Source organism: Pelophylax lessonae (genome assembly GCF_965119305.1).
Source record: "Pelophylax lessonae genome assembly, chromosome: 8".
Classification (NCBI taxonomy): domain Eukaryota; kingdom Metazoa; phylum Chordata; class Amphibia; order Anura; family Ranidae; genus Pelophylax; species Pelophylax lessonae.
Window position 1 is genome coordinate 290,001,131 of NC_138775.1, and position 16,041 is coordinate 290,017,171.

Genomic DNA, 16,041 nt, shown 5'->3' on the forward strand with positions numbered 1-16,041 from the left:
GTTGGGTTGGGTTAAATTCTCTAAACACTGCTTTGTGACATAACTGACTTGCTGTAGCAGAGAGAGAGAGGATATACCCTCTGGGACTGCCCCTAAGGTGTGGCCAGAACGTTTTCTTTCCTGTCTAGTCCTACTCCTGTAAAGGGCAGTATAACCCGAGTTGATATTAATCAAGGTGGACTACGTCTGTCAATGAAGAGAAAAGGATTTTACGGTAAGATCTTACAAAAATCCATTTATTCAAAAACGCATCCAGGGAAAAAACGCTTAAATTGTGGCGTTGAACAAGTCCTTATTGTCATTGCAGGCATCTCCACACCTGTTGAAGAGCCATGAGGCTCGAAACTGTTCTGTGTTTTTTGAAGACGCCTGCAATGACAATATAGAAAAATTGGTGATATAAGCAAATTTTAGAGTGCTTTGTGTTTCCTCGGAAATATATTTTTCTTGTTTGTTTACATTTGGATTATATAAAACTGAATGAAAAATGTATTTATTGTCGCATTCGTTACTGCGGTGTAATCTTCTTGTCTTCATTGTTTCTAGAACCCGGTAATAGTGGCGGCCTGTGCATCCGGGAGGTGCCGTTTCACTTTGATCTAATGAATCTGCTACCCAAATGCCAACAGATTGAGCTTTTCTTCCTGACGCTGAGCCGGGGTAATGCGGGACATCATTTTTTTCTAACTCACGGGAGCACTTATATTTTAGCAGATTGGTGGAAACCACCCCCACATGGAGGCCTCAGCTGTTGTAAATTCAGGGGTCATCCAGCTAACCTCTTTATGTCGTTGGGGTATATGTTTTCTTTTTTAAAGTCGAACCTGGTAACAGAGCTGTCAGAAATGTGAAGATAGGCACCGCCCCTAAAAAGTAGGGTGCTCAAAAATGTGAAGACAGGCCCCACCCTCAGAAAGCAAGATGCTCAGAAATCTGAAGACAGGCCCCACCCTCCGAAAACAGGGCTCTTGGAATCCTGAAATGTAACGAGAACTGAAGTTGAAGCGCCACACTACTGCTAAGAGGTCCAGATATAATGGTATTCCATTAAAAGTCAGGGGTACAATCCAAAAAATAGCCGACGTGCTTCGAGGATCCAAAAGCTCCTCCTTTATCAGGGCTTGACGGACAACAGTTAGCGCTTTTCCACTGCTTGGAACGGATCGGTTTGGCACTTTTCCACTGCATGGTACCACATGGTACGTGTTTGAACGGTTCGGTACGGTTTGGTACATCGGCGCTTTTCCACTACATGGTACGACTCGGTACGGCTCACTTAAACAGTACCACCTCGGTTGGGGTTCCAAGCGGGCCGTACCTATACCATATCCCACAATCCTTTGCATGCAGCCTTGATTGTTTGTCACTACTAGCCACTGATTGGTCAGAGAATCATGTAATCCCACCCACTTACTACTTTAGTGGAAAAGCAAACCGAGCCGAGTAGAGCCTATACAGTGCTGAAATGTGCCGACTTGTACCACGCAGTGGAAAAGCAAACTGAGCCGAGCTGGGCCAAGCAGTGCCACGTGGAGCCTAGCCGGTACTTGCAGGGGAAAAGTGCCAAATGTAAACAATCCAGAAGTGAACTGGACCTACAATGATATTTTGGACCCCCAATGGTATGGTGCTTCAATTTCAATTCTCATTACATTACGCTACAAGCCAAGGAGACTGTGGATATCCTCTGGGGTGTAGAAGCCGCCTGCCTGGGAACCGGATTATACACCATCATCAATACCTTAAGATTGCAGTACCAGCAAGATAACCCTACAGGTCCAGCAGTTTCTTTGCACTTTCCTCAATTATCAGAATTCTAAAGACGAGGCTCATCCCTAGGAGACAGAAACTTTCAGAAATGTAAAGATAGGTCAACATCGGAAAGAAGGACTCTCAGAAATCTGAAAACAGGCGTACTCCCTAGAAAGCTCGGCGCTCAGAAATCTGGACAAGCCCCACCCCTGGGAAGCAGGTGCTCAGAATTCTAAAGACGCAGGCCTTACCCTAGAAAGCTGGGCGCTCAGAAATCTGGACAAGCCCCACCCCTGGGAAACAGGTGCTCAGAAATCTAAAGACGCAGGCCTTACCCCTAAAAGCAGAGCTTTCAGAAATCTAAGGACAGCCCCCCCCCCACATAGAAATCAGGGTGCTCAGATATCTGAAGACAAGCCCCGCGCTCAGAAATCTGAAGACATGTCCCTTCTCTAGGAAGAAGGGTCTCAGAAACATGAAGAAAGGCCTCCAACCTTAGAAAGCTGGGCTCTGAGAAATTAGAAGATAGTTCCCACCTGTAAAAGCATAGTGGTGAGAAATTTGAAGACAGGCCCCACCCCTAGAAAACAGGGCTCTCAGAAATGTGAAGACAGGCCCAACCCCTAGAAAACAGGGCTCTCAGAAATCTGAAGACAGGCCCCTCCCCTAGAAAACAGGGCTCTCAGAAATCTGAAGACAGACCCCACCCCTAAAAACAGGGCTCTCAGAAATCTGAAGACAGGCCTCACCCCTAGAAAACAGGGTGCTCAGAAATCTGAAGACAGGCCCCACCCCTAGAAAACAGGGTGCTCAGAAATCTGAAGACAGGCCCCACCCCTAGAAATCAGGGTGCTCAGAAATCTGAAGACAGGCCCCACCCCTAGAAAACAGGGTGCTCAGAAATCTGAAGACAGGCCCCACCCCTAGAAATCAGGGTGCTCAGAAATCTGAAGACAGGCCCCACTCCTAAAAACAGGGTGCTCAGAAATCTGAAGACTGGCCCCACCCCTAAAAACAGGGTGCTCAGAAATCTGAAGACAGGCCCCACCCCTAAAAACAGAAATCTGAAGACCTCCGTCTCGGTCTGTCCTGCCATCGTTTAATCAATGAGGTGGAATCTAAAGTTAAAAAGGTACATATGGCTAATGACACACGTGATTTTTCTTGCAGTGATTACCCCCCTGCCATTTCTTACAGTGATCTGATGCCAAAAAAATCATATCTACAAAATCACTAACCGTGAAAATCTGAAATCGATTTATCCCTCAGCGATCAAGATTTCTCTGTGTTTTTCTTGGTGGCAACTGTCGCTGGTAATGCTTTTCTAGGAAATATTGTAGCAATTGCTGTGCTTAAAGTGGTTGTGAAGCAGAAGGTTTTTTACCTTACATTCTATGCAGTAAGGTAAAAAACATGCATGCAGCTTCCTGCCCAACCCCCCCTCCGCCCCCATAAATACTTACCTCGATCTCAATTCAGGATGTGCTCAAGAGCAGAGGCTCTCTCGACTTTCTCATTCCTCATTGGTTCAGGCACAGCAGCAGAAGCCATTGGCTGTGAGGAGGGAGCCAGGGAGTGGGTGCCGAGCCCCGCTTTTTGTATCTTATGGACACACAGAGCGGTGACTCCGGAGCGAGCACGCACGAGTGCCCCCAAAACAAACCACTTGCCATTGAGCTCTTGGTGGGTGAGAGCCAGGAGCGCCAGCAGGGGACCTAAGAGGAGGAGTATTGGGGCTGCTCTGGGCAAAACCATTATATAGAGCAGATAAGTATGACATGTTTGTTATTTTAAAGAAAAAAAAAACTACAAATCACTGATGGAGTGCAGTTTGTTGCAGAGCACAACCCAATGCTGTAGCAAATCACTGATTGGAGTGCAGTTTGTTGCAGAGCACAACCCAATGCTGTAGCAAATCACTGATGGAGTGCAGTTTGTTGTAGAGCACAACCCAATGCTGTAGCAAATCACTGATGGATTGCAGTTTGTTGCAGAGCACAACCCAATCCTGTAGCAAATCACTGACGGAGTGCAGTTTGTTGCAGAGCACAACCCAATGCTGTAGCAAATCACTGATGGAGTGCAGTTTGTTGCAGAGCACAACCCAATGCTGTAGCAAATCACTGATGGAGTGCGGTTTGTTGCAGAGCACAACCCAATCCTGTAGCAAATCACTGATGGAGTGCAGTTTGTTGCAGAAAACAACCCAATGCTGTAGCAAATCACTGTTGGAGTGCAGTTTGTTGCAGAGCACAACCCAATGCTGTAGCAAATCACTGATGGAGTGCAGTTTGTTGCAAAGCACAACCCAATGCTGTAGCAAATCACCAGCAACTCTAGCCATTAAATTGCTTGCTGACGATAGCGTGAGTCATCAGCCTATGGATATCAGATTGGGGTTAACAAAGTACCACCTGGATGCCAAACTGATCTTAAAAAATGCCTTTCCATAAATATTCATGCATAGGTTATCCAAGCGTACATTATTATGGTTATGAAAGGATTTGGAGGCAAAAATGATCTAGTCTCCGTGAGTACCTGATCGATTTTTGTTAAATTTGTCCCTCCTACAGCTGAGCCTGACAATGCACAACTGGACTCGTCTCTTCCCAATGATATGCTGCTTAGCCTGTTTCATGGCTGCCTGCAGAGTGACGTCAATGATCAGGAGATCCCTCTCTATGAGCAAGACCACCAAACATTCATGGAGCAGGTTCTCCAGCGTGACCGCGATGGACACCCCGCCCCTTTCTCCTGTACCCAAGGTAGGTGCAAGTCCTTCCTGTACTAAAGTGCTCATTGTTCCACTAGTGGCTGTCTAGATATATATATATATATATATATATATATATATATATATATATATTAGAGGATCTGATTAACATTTATATTGATAGTCTGATTATGTGAATTAGCCACATAAAGCTTGATTTACTTAAACTGGATAGTGCAAAATCTGGTGTAGCTCTGCACCAGATCAGCTTCCAGGTTTTTTTTTTTTTTGTCAAAGCTTAATTGAGCAAGCTAAAGTTAGAAGCTGATTGGCTACCACAGCTGCACCAGATTTTGCACTCTCCAGCTTTAGTAAATCAACCCCATAGAGTCTGATTAGGCTGACAGGTTTGTAGGGAGAGAAAGTAAGGGCTCTTTCACACGGTCCACCTCCATAGGTGGATTCGTGCTGCTCAGCAGGGGATCGTATACATGGATCCCCGCTGAGCAGTAAGGTGACATCTCCTTCTCTGCTCTGTGTGCGGAGAGGGAGATGTCCCCCATGCATCTCTATGGGGGAATCAGATGAGAGCGGACCTCCTGTCCACTCTCATCCGATCCCATCCCCTGGACGGATGGAAAATAGGGTTTCCATCCGTCCGGATTTCACGGACAGGATTGGATGCGGATGGCAGCGGGTGTCAGCGGACATGTCACCGCTGCCCCATAGGGATGCATGGGGGATCCGATCAGATCCGCCTAAAAAACTGACAGGCAGATCTGATCGGATCGCTCGTGTGAAAGGGGCCTAAAGCAATTGAAAAGCATTAAGCGAGAAGTATCTGGCTGCCTCCCCATAAATGTATTTGCATTTAGAATTCTGTCTGGGCTAGATTAAACAGTAAGGAACTGGATCCTTCTTCTTTCACAAGCCGGATAAGCCATTTATGCGGATATTGCCTGTAGACTCCCTAAAGCTGATTTTTTTTTCCCCCAATATTGACTTGCTATGCCGCCTTCTACACTGTGGCTCCTTGTTGAGTCAGCCATCTTGGTAGAGGAGCAGGGCTTTGCTTCCTCATATCCGAGCAACTCCCTAATAATTGGTGATCCCATGACTGGTAGGGTAATGATGATGAAGAGAATGCAGCAGAGGTGGAGGAAGCGCAGATCCACAAAATTAATGAAGCAGGGAGATCCTTGCACTGCAGGTCCTAACGTGCAGCTTCCTTTCCAGCAAGGAGAACAGTGAGCATTCAAACTAGTGACATCACCAAATATCACCCCAAATACAGTTCTGATGATACACAACCTAGGTACAGGAAAGGCACTACTATTTCTCAGTAGAAATAGCCTGCAGCGCTGATTGAGCAGGGAAACTGACAGGGCGGTCTTACAGAAGTGGATTGGTAAATCCACTTCTGTATGACCTCCTTGCCTGTACATGGATCGAAATTCGGCCGGTCCCAGCTGAACTGGCCAAATTTCGATCCATGTATGGCTGGCCTTAGACATACAGTATAGACTGTAGTGTATAGCAACGGTTGTCTACTTATGAGCTAACTGGGGCCTCAAATGCAGCCCCTGAAATCACGAAAGTCCTGCACGTAATGTTCAGTATAAGCACAGATCCACAAAAGGAATGAAGCAGGGAGATCCTTGCACTGCAGGTCGTCAGGTACAGCTTCCATTCCAGCAAGGAGAACAATGAGCAACTAACATCACCAAAGGGCTGCAGCAGAGGTGTAGGAAGCGCAGATCCACAAAATGAATGAAGCAGGGAGATCCTTGAACTGCAGGTCCCCAGCAAGGAGAACAATGAGCAACTAACATCACCAAAGGGCCACACATAATTTTCAATTTATGTAATTCTTGAGAGGACTGTCAGAGACAGCAAAACAAATAGAGAAAATGAGGATTAGAGAGTGGGGACATGCTACATTTTTGGTTGGAGATATGCTGCAGAAGATAATACAAAGTCGGGAACATGTTACATGAGGCTTGTAGAGATTAATGCTATTACCCTCATTAATGTTCCCACTACAGACTGCTGAGGTGCGAGGGCTGCACATCATATGCCTAAAGGACGCAAGTTGGGTGCCTTGGGTCCATAGTCTTTCCTGATTCTCCTAAAGACTGAATTGTGCTTTTTATTTACAGAGGAGCCTGTGAGACAGTTTTCCACTTCAGAGACTGCAAACTCCACCCCCTTACATCAGAATGGTCAACGAGAGGCTACCAACTCTGCCAGCACCCTACAGGTAATGCTGAACAGTAGAAGTGGTTGGTTGCATACTGTTGCACAAACTGCTTGAGAGCCAGCGTCAGCCGGGGATCCCTGGGGCACTTTGATCCTTTCTCGTAGTTAGTGGCAGAGTGAGGGATCAGGCCTGCTCACAGGAAGGTGGGAAAGTTTATTTTCACGACAAGCAATGCTTTCTAGGACTGACTGCCACAAACAAATTACCTTTTTAATTTTAATAAAATATTACAAAAAATAGTGCAGCGCTCAGAAAATATGTATAAGTGAGTGCAAATATACACACTTTATATCCAAAATAAAGTCCAGTAATATACAGTGAAAGTCCAATAATAGAGCAGAAATAAGGTAACCAATCCCACACAAGAAAAGTGGCTAGCTTGTGATGTTGTCAATCCCACACCAAAAGAGAATATAATTCGCTCACCAGATGGCATGGACCCAAAGTACCTTACAGCAATTGGGTCATGCAGGCTGAAAGTGAAGATCTCTCTGGAACAGAATGGCAATGGCTTCCACAGATTCTCCGAATGGCGGATGTTCAAGGTCCCTCAAGGAAGGTCCACGTACGAATATCTAGAAATCCACACCCAGGAAAGTGTGTGATGGGATAAACTGGAGAGACACCATAGCGTGATACCTTTTAAATGATTTATTGAAATAAAGAAAATGCTTCTTACCATCTGACCCATTGTAAGTGCATTACTTTCTTTATTTCACTAAATCATTTAAAAGGTATCACGCTATGGTGTCTCTCCGGTTTATCCCATCACACACTTTCCTGAGTGCGGATTTTTAGATATCCATACGTGGACCTTCCTTGAGGGACCTTGAACATCCGCCATTCGGAGAATTTGTGGAATCCATTGCCATTCTGTTCCAGAGAGATCTTCACTTTCAGCCTGCATGACCCAATTGCTGTAAGGTACTTTGGGTCCATGCCATCTGGTGAGCGAATTATATTCTCTTTTGGTGTGGGATTGACAACATCACAAGCTAGCCACTTTTCTTGTGTGGGATTGGTTACCTTATTTCTGCTCTATTTATTATTGGTTTTCACTGTAGTTTATTGGACTTTATTTTGGATATAAAGTGTGTATATTTGCACTCACTTATACATATTTTTTGAGCGCTGCATTATTTTTTGTTATATTTGGATGCCATCACAGTCAGTTGGAGTGTCAGCAGCTATTTGTTCACAAATTTGTTAGCGCAGTATTTTCACTATAAGGGCTCTTTCACACGGAGCCATTTACTCCCTAGCCTTGGTCTTTTGAAAGTATTTAATTACAGCAGAATGTGACATGGAATTTTCATATCTATAATAAAACCAGTTCATCCTTTAGCTGGAATCCATGTGTCCTATCTCTGCAGGCAATATATATTGTTGTACAGCAGTTTATTTGCTTGTATGCTAAGTGTTACATATTATGTTACATTGGGTTCTGCACAGATTGGAATTTGCATGTCCATATTTGCATGGGTGCCTATTACAGTGTCAGTTGTGTTGTTTATACAGGACACAGAGCTGTCATAATGTAATGATAGGTTATTATGGGTCAAAGTGGATTTTTAGAAAGCAGACACATCTCTATTAAGGCGAAACTCCACCCAAAAAGGGAAGTTGCGCTCTTACTTATTTTAGAGACTGGTGAGTATCTTAGCGACTAGTGAGCATTTTGCGACTGGTTAGCATCTTGCGAGGGTTAGCATCTTGCGACTGGTGAGTATATTTGCAACTGGTGTGTATCGGGTGAGTATCTTGCGACTGGTGAGATTCTTTGCGACTGGTGAGTATCTTTGCGACTGGTGAGTATCCTTGCGACTGGTGAGTATCTTTGCGACTGGTGAGTATCTTTGCGACTGGTGAGTATCTTGTGTCTGTTGGATCTTTGCGACTGGTGAGTATCGTTGCGGTTAGTGAGTATCGTTGCGGTTGGTGAGTATCGTTGCGACTGGTGAGTATTGTTGCGACTGGTGAGTATCTTTGCGTCTGTTGGATCTTTGCGACTGGTGAGTATCTTTGCGTCTGTTGGATCTTTGCGACTGGTGAGTATCTTGCGTCTGTTGGATCTTTGCGACTGGTGAGTATCTTAGCGACTGGTTAGTATATTAGCGACTGGTGAGTACCCCAGGTTCAGTACCAGGGAAGTTAGAGGTAGTGTAGGTTAGGAAGAGCAGTTCGTTAATATATCCCCATAGAGTAGTGGGTAATAATGTCCGACAGGATTGCGGATGCCACTCAGTGCACTTCTTGCTGCATGTATGCGTTCCTTGATGAACCATTCGAGGGCGAATACTGCTGTGCAAGATGTGAGCAACTTGTTGCTCTGGTAGACCAGATCCTGGACCTACAGAACACAGTGGCAACACTGCGTGGCATCAACAACCTGGAAAGGAGCTTGGACATTACCTATCAGGCGCTGGTAGGGGCCAGCATAGAGGAGGGAGGAACAGAGGAGACGCAAGAAGCAGAGGTACGCAGCTGGGTGACTGTTAGGAAGGGTAGAGGGAGGAGAGCCAGGGAGGCCAATCCTGAGTTGGTACACCCTAACAAATCTGTCGAGTTGCAGGTTGAGGGGGATATCAGCTCAGGGGTGGCAGAGCTGGAGCATGCACCCTCCCCCAGCTGCCAGGGGAGGGACGGCTCCAGGAAGAAGGGGGGCCGTAACTCAGGAAAGGTTAGAAAGGTTGTGGTAGTGGGGGACTCAATTATCAAGAGGACAGAGAGGGAAATCTGTAAAAAAGATCTCGTGAACCGAACAGTTTGCTGTTTACCGGGCGCCCGAGTTCGGCACATCGCAGATCTGGCAGACAGATTGTTGTGCGGGGCTGGGGATGACCCAGCGGTCATGGTGCACGTGGGCACTAATGACAAAGTTAAAGGTAGGTGGAGGATCCTTAAGAACGATTTCAGGGACTTAGGTAATAGATTGAGGAAAAGGACCTCCAAGGTGGTTTTCTCTGAAATACTGCCTGTACCTCGAGCCACACAGGAGAGGCAGAAGGAGATTAGGGAACTTAACAAGTGGCTGAGGAATTGGTGTAGGAAGGAGGGGTTTGGGTTCCTGGAGAACTGGGCTGACTTCTCAGTCGGCTACCGGCTCTTTAGTAAGGATGGGCTGCACCTTAATGGGGACGGTACAGCTCTTTTGGGGAGAAAGATGGCCACCAAGTTGGAGGGGCTTTTAAACTAGGAGACGGGGGGGAGGGCTCAGAAGTAGAGTCAGTCAGGAGGAAGCAGAGGACTGAAGGCAGCCGTAGTGTCAGCAGCGACAGTAGGTCCACAAGGTCAATTGGCAGGTCTGTGCGGGAGAACCTCAGACCAAACAGGAATAAACATAACCGCCAATTGCGCTTAACTTCCTTAAAACTAAGAGGTGTATATGCTAATGCCAGGAGCCTAGCTAATAAAATGGATGAGTTGGAAATGTTAGTACATGAGGAGGACATAGACCTTGTGGGAATAACAGAGACTTGGTTCGACCCCTCACATGACTGGCTGGCCAATATCCAAGGGTATTCGGTGTACCGGAAGGACAGGGTAGGAAAAAGAGGGGGAGGGGTATGTCTCTATGTCAAGAACAATATAAAGGTGACAGAAAGGAGTGACATTACAGATGGGATGAGCATGGATTTAGAATCTGTGTGGGTTGAACTCCATAGGGAAGGAGAAAAGGGGAAAGTAATTGTGGGGGTTTGCTATAGGCCACCTAACCAAGGGGAGGAGGTAGAGCTGGAATTTTTAGCACTAATGGGTAAAGTGGCAAAATTGGGATCAGTCATCGTATTGGGGGACTTCAATTACCCCGACATTGACTGGGAAGAGGGGACTGCACACTCACAGAAGGCCCGCCTATTCACGGAAACCTTACTGGATAATTACATGTCACAGTTGGTGGATTCCCCCACCAGAGAAAATGCAGTCCTGGATCTATTGCTCACTAATGACCCAGACATAATCTCGGAGGTAGGAGTCCAGGACAACCTGGGCTCTAGCGATCACAGGATGATCACATTTAGTGTAAATAACAACATAACAAGACAAGTGGGGAACATAAGAACCCTAAACTTCAGAAGGGCAAACTTTCCAAAATTGTACTCAATGATGGAAAAGGTAAACTGGGACCAAACCCTGGGATCCCTGACCACAGAGGAAAAATGGGAATGCTTTAGGAACATATTAGGCAAAGGCATCTTGCAGTGCATTCCTATGGGAAATAAATTTAGAAGAGACAAAGCCAAACCTGGCTGGCTAAACTGTAGCGTCATAAAACTTATTAGGGGGAAAAAATTGGCCTTCAAGAAGTATAAATCAGAGGGCACAGTATCGGCTTTCGAGCAATACAAGGAGGCAAATAAGAAAAGTAAACAAGAAATCAAGATGGCTAAAATCAACTTTGAGAGACAAATAGCGGAGGATAGTAAAAAAAACCCAAAGAAATTCTTTAAATATATCAACAGCAAAAAAACTAAGGCAGAGCATATTGCACACATAATTAACAATGATGGGAGGATGGTTACAGAGGACACTGAAAAAGCAACCGTGCTAAATGCTTTTTTCTCGTCAGTCTTTACACAGGAAAAGGAGGGGTACACTGACCATGACTGTATGGTTAGTAGTAATAAACAGGACTTGCCACCATGGCTAACAGAGGGGGAAATCAGGGAAAGGCTGGATAAACTTAACACAAACAAATCACCAGGACCGGATGGCATACATCCGAGAGTACTCAAGGAACTCAGTAAAGTTATATCGAGACCACTGTTCCTGATCTTTGCTGACAGTATTAGGACAGGAGATGTACCAGGGGATTGGAAGAAAGCTAACGTGATTCCAATATTCAAAAAGGGCCAGAGGCATATCCCGGGAAATTATAGGCCTGTCAGTTTGACATCAGTAGTATGTAAACTTCTGGAGGGGATGATAAGGGACTATATTGTAGAGTTTGCTAAGGACAACAACATCATCAGCAGTAATCAGCACGGGTTTACAAATGGGCGTTCTTGTCAAACCAATCTCCTTACATTCTACGAGGAGGTGAGCTGTGAGCTAGATAGGGGCAGACCAGTGGATGTGGTGTACTTGGATTTCGCTAAGGCGTTTGATACAGTTCCCCACAAGCGCTTAATTTATAAAATAAGGTCTGCAGGTATCGATAGCAGGGTTTGCTCTTGGATACGGAACTGGCTAAAAAGGCGGGTCCAAAGGGTAGTAATAAACAGCGCATACTCAGACTGGTCTGAGGTGGTAAGCGGGGTCCCCCAAGGCTCAGTCCTGGGACCAACCTTGTTCAATTTATTCATAAACAACATTGAGGTCGGGATCGGTAGTTCGATATCAGTTTTTGCAGATGACACAAAATTGGGCAGGGCAATAACTTCACAACATGAAGCAGATATCCTGCAGAATGACCTGGACAAAATAACAGAGTGGGCAACGACATGGCAAATGAGGTTTAACGTGGAGAAGTGTAAGGTTTTGCACTTGGGGACTAAAAACATAAAATCACAATACACGTTAGGAGGGGAGCCCTTGGGGGAATCAAAAATGGAGAAGGATCTGGGAGTATTGGTTGATAGATTAGGAAACAGCATGCAATGTCAAGCGGCAGCTTCCAAAGCCAACAGAATATTAGCATGCATAAAGAAAGGGATGCATTCCAGAGATAAGACTATAATCCTTCCACTTTATAAAACTCTGGTCCGACCGCATCTGGAGTATTCCGTCCAGTTCTGGTCGCCAGTCCTCAGGAGGGATGTGTTGGAGCTGGAGAGAGTCCAGAGAAGGGCAACTAAACTAATTAGGGGATTGGAGGACCTTGACTATGAAGAGCGTCTACAATCGCTCGATTTATTCTCCCTGGAGAAGAGACGTCTGAGGGGGGACATGATAGCAATTTATAAATATCTTAATGGGGATCCCAGCTTAGAAAAAAAGCTGTTCATTCGAAGGGATTGCATGAGGACTCGAGGGCATACAATGCGATTAGAGGAGAAGCGTTTTAACCTCAGGCAACGCGGGGGATTCTTTACTGTTAGGGCAACAAGATTGTGGAATTCTCTACCACAAGAGGTGGTTTCTGCGGGAAGTATGGTGGCTTTCAAAAGACTCTTAGACTTACATCTCAAGGATCAGAACATTCAGGGGTATGGGAGATGATTACAGCCACACATGCCTACACAGGTTGAACTGGATGGACTATTGTCTTTATTCAACCTCACCTACTATGTAACTATGTAACGTTTCCTCCTCCCCTCCTGTTCAACTTTTGGATATTTTTTTTAATTTAACCTCCCTGGCGGTCTGATTATGTCAGGATTTCTGTGCTAAAAGCGGTACATTGTTTTGCATTGAAATCTGTTGTTTTATAATTTAAAACTCGCCTTCCTCTGCGATCCCCCGACGTCCTCCCGCCATCCTCCCCCGCTGTCCTCCAGCCATCCTCCCCCGCCGTCCTCCCGCTGTGTGCTTGGCCGATGCCGGCACCGGTCTTCCGGTTCCCTTCCCTGCGAGCATTGCGACGCAGGGGGGTGGAACCGGCGGCAATTTCAAAAATGTAAATACACCAAATGAGATGATGAAAGCTGTGATCCTAACGGATTACACTGTATCCCATTTCACCACAGGATTTCACCTGGTGACTTTTCCAGTGCCCTGCCTGTGCTTTTCCAGTGCTTTGTGCCTGGAAAATAGAGAACGACCATGGCGTCCAAAGAGCGTTCTTTTTGCGCAAAAGCGCTTTTAGACAAACTGGAAAACAGCGACAGCGAAACTGAGTTACTTGAAGAACTGAGCGATAGCGATTGGTGGGAAAATTCATCATCATGTATGGAAAGTGAGGACAGCGACGATTCTGATGTCTTTTTCTGGCACATCGCTTGTGGAATTTGGGAAGTTTATCAAATGATTCTTCAGAATTTCCAACGGAGCGATGTGCCAAAAAAAGACATCAGAATTGTCGCTGTCCTCACTTTCCATACCTGATGACGAATTTTCCCACCAATCGCTATTGCTCAGTTCTTCAAGTAACTCCATTTCGCTGTTGCTTTTTTCCAGTTTGTCTAAAAGTGCTTTTGTGCAAAAAAAAAAAAATGCTTTTTGGACGCCATGGTCAAGATTTTCCAGGCACAAAGCACTGGAAAAGCACAGGCAGGGCACTGGAAAAGTCACCAGGTGAAATCCTGTGATGAAATGGGATGATACAGTGTAATCCGATCACAGCTTTCTATCATCTCATTTGGTGTATTTACATTTTTGAAATTGCCGCCGGTTCCACCCCCCTGCGTCGCAACGCTCGCAGGGAAGGGAATCGGAAGACAGGTGTGGGCATCGGCCGAGCACAGAGCGAGAGGACGGCGGGGGAACGCAGGGAAGGGAACCGGAAGACAGGTGTGGGCATCGGCCGAGCACAGAGCGAGAGGACGGCGGGGGAATGCAGGGAAGGGAACCGGAAGACAGGTGCCGGCATCTGCCGAGCACAGAGCAGGGAGAGAGTGTGAGAATGCCTGCAGGATGGCGGCGGGGGATCGCAGGGAAAGTGAGTGTGATTCTGGGGTAATCCCGAGTGTGGCTCGGGGTTACCGCTTTTGGTACTGAAAATTAACCCCGAGCCACACTTAGGAATACCGCTAGGGAGGTTAATGGGAGGGGGGGGGGTTTGGTCAGTTTGGACCTGGTTTTGATAGTTACCTGCTCCCGCCTACACCTTTATCACCTTTACAGTCCAAGCGAAAGCTTGGTGTAACTTACATATCTAATATTAGTCTAAGGATCACCACACAGGTTACAATCTGACCACATCATCTTTGTACAATCAAATTTAGATGAATATGAGCACCTGCCTAATCTCTCATTTTAGTGAGTATCCAGACAGGCAGGCGTTTGCCTTTTGTACTTGTTGGTAGGTCTGTTGTGTTTTATTTTAGAGTCCCTGTCCGACAGAAGAGACCGATGATGGCAGAACCTTAACCAATGGAATGGGGCCGCAGTGGAGGTGCTATGCTCGACTAGTGAACCCGCAACATCTTCTGCTGACCTTCCTTCCGGCCACTTTTTCTGGTATGTTCTATAAAAAACGCTTTATATATTATGTGTGTACAGTGTGGAAAATAATTAATTGATCCCTTGCAGATTTTGTATGTTTGCCCACTTAGGGTCCTTTAACACGGCCGCTCCGTGTGAAAGGTCCGCTGCGGGACTTTTTTTTTCCACGGAGCATGTGCCCGCATATCATCCCATCCGTTTGCGGATGATATGCGGACATAATGTAAGTATATGGCACTGCGGATGTCAGCGGATGACACCGCTGACATCCGATTTTCCTTCCTTTCCGTTTTTTACACGGAAGAAAAAATGGGGTTCTGTTCCATTCGAAAAAACGGAACAGAACTGAAAGGAGGAAAATGGGATGTCAGCGGATGGTATTCCGCTGACATCCGCAATGCCATTCACTTACATTATGTCCGCAAATCATCCGCAAATGGATGGGATGATTTGCGGACACACGGAGCGGATGTGTGAAAGGACCCTAACAAAGAAATGAAGGGTCTGTCATTTTTATCATAGGCGTATTTTAAATGATAGAGACAGAATATCAACCAAAAATCGATAAAAAAACACGATAAAAATGTTATAAATTAAGTTGCAGTTCAGTGAGTAAAATAAGTATTTGATCCCCAAGCAAAACATGACTTAGTAGTTGGTGGGAGACCCTTTTTGGCAAGCACAGAGGTCAGACGTTTCTTATAGTTGGTAACCAGGTTTGCACACATCTCAGGAGGGATTTTGGTCCACTCTTCTTTACAGATCTTTGAGTGGAGATATCTGAATGATGCCCGCAGCTGCAGGCATCATTTTTTTTATCCTGTGATTCTCTTCGTAATAAGAAAAATTATAGCAGTACAACTGCTTGAATGTTCTTACAGGCAGCAGGAGGGGACTTTAACCGCACACCCCCTGCTCCGGTGCTTCTACCGGCTCGCCCGTGCAATCGGCGAGCCAGAGAAGGAGTCCGCCAACGGCGGAAGTACATTATAGAGAATACCAAGGACAAATGGTCCCCGGCAGTCTCTATTATTATTATACAGGATTTATATAACGCCAACAGTTTGCGCAGCGCTTTACAATGTGGGGGGAGACAATACAGTTACTATACAGTTCAAAACAGGTGGAACTAGAGGGCCCTGCTCGTTAGAGCTTACAATCTAGAAGGGAGGGTCAAGTGAAACAAAAGGTAATAACCGTGGGGGATGGGTTGATGGAGAAAATGGAGGTACCTTTGTTAGGTGTGGGTAGGATAGGCTTCTCTGAAAAG

The 16,041-nt window shown here is 45.8% G+C and overlaps 1 protein-coding gene across 2 annotated transcripts in view; it reads left to right on the forward strand.

The window, feature by feature from the left end:
* SZT2 (SZT2 subunit of KICSTOR complex) overlaps positions 1-16,041 on the forward strand; it is a 355,341-nt gene that overhangs the window by 87,604 nt on the left and 251,696 nt on the right. For both annotated transcript variants that reach the window (XM_082264795.1, XM_082264796.1), the window contains exons 21-24: positions 547-660; positions 4,326-4,517; positions 6,625-6,725; positions 14,654-14,786. In XM_082264795.1, the coding sequence (XP_082120921.1) occupies positions 547-660; positions 4,326-4,517; positions 6,625-6,725; positions 14,654-14,786 (540 nt within the window). The remainder of the gene's footprint in view (positions 1-546; positions 661-4,325; positions 4,518-6,624; positions 6,726-14,653; positions 14,787-16,041) is intronic.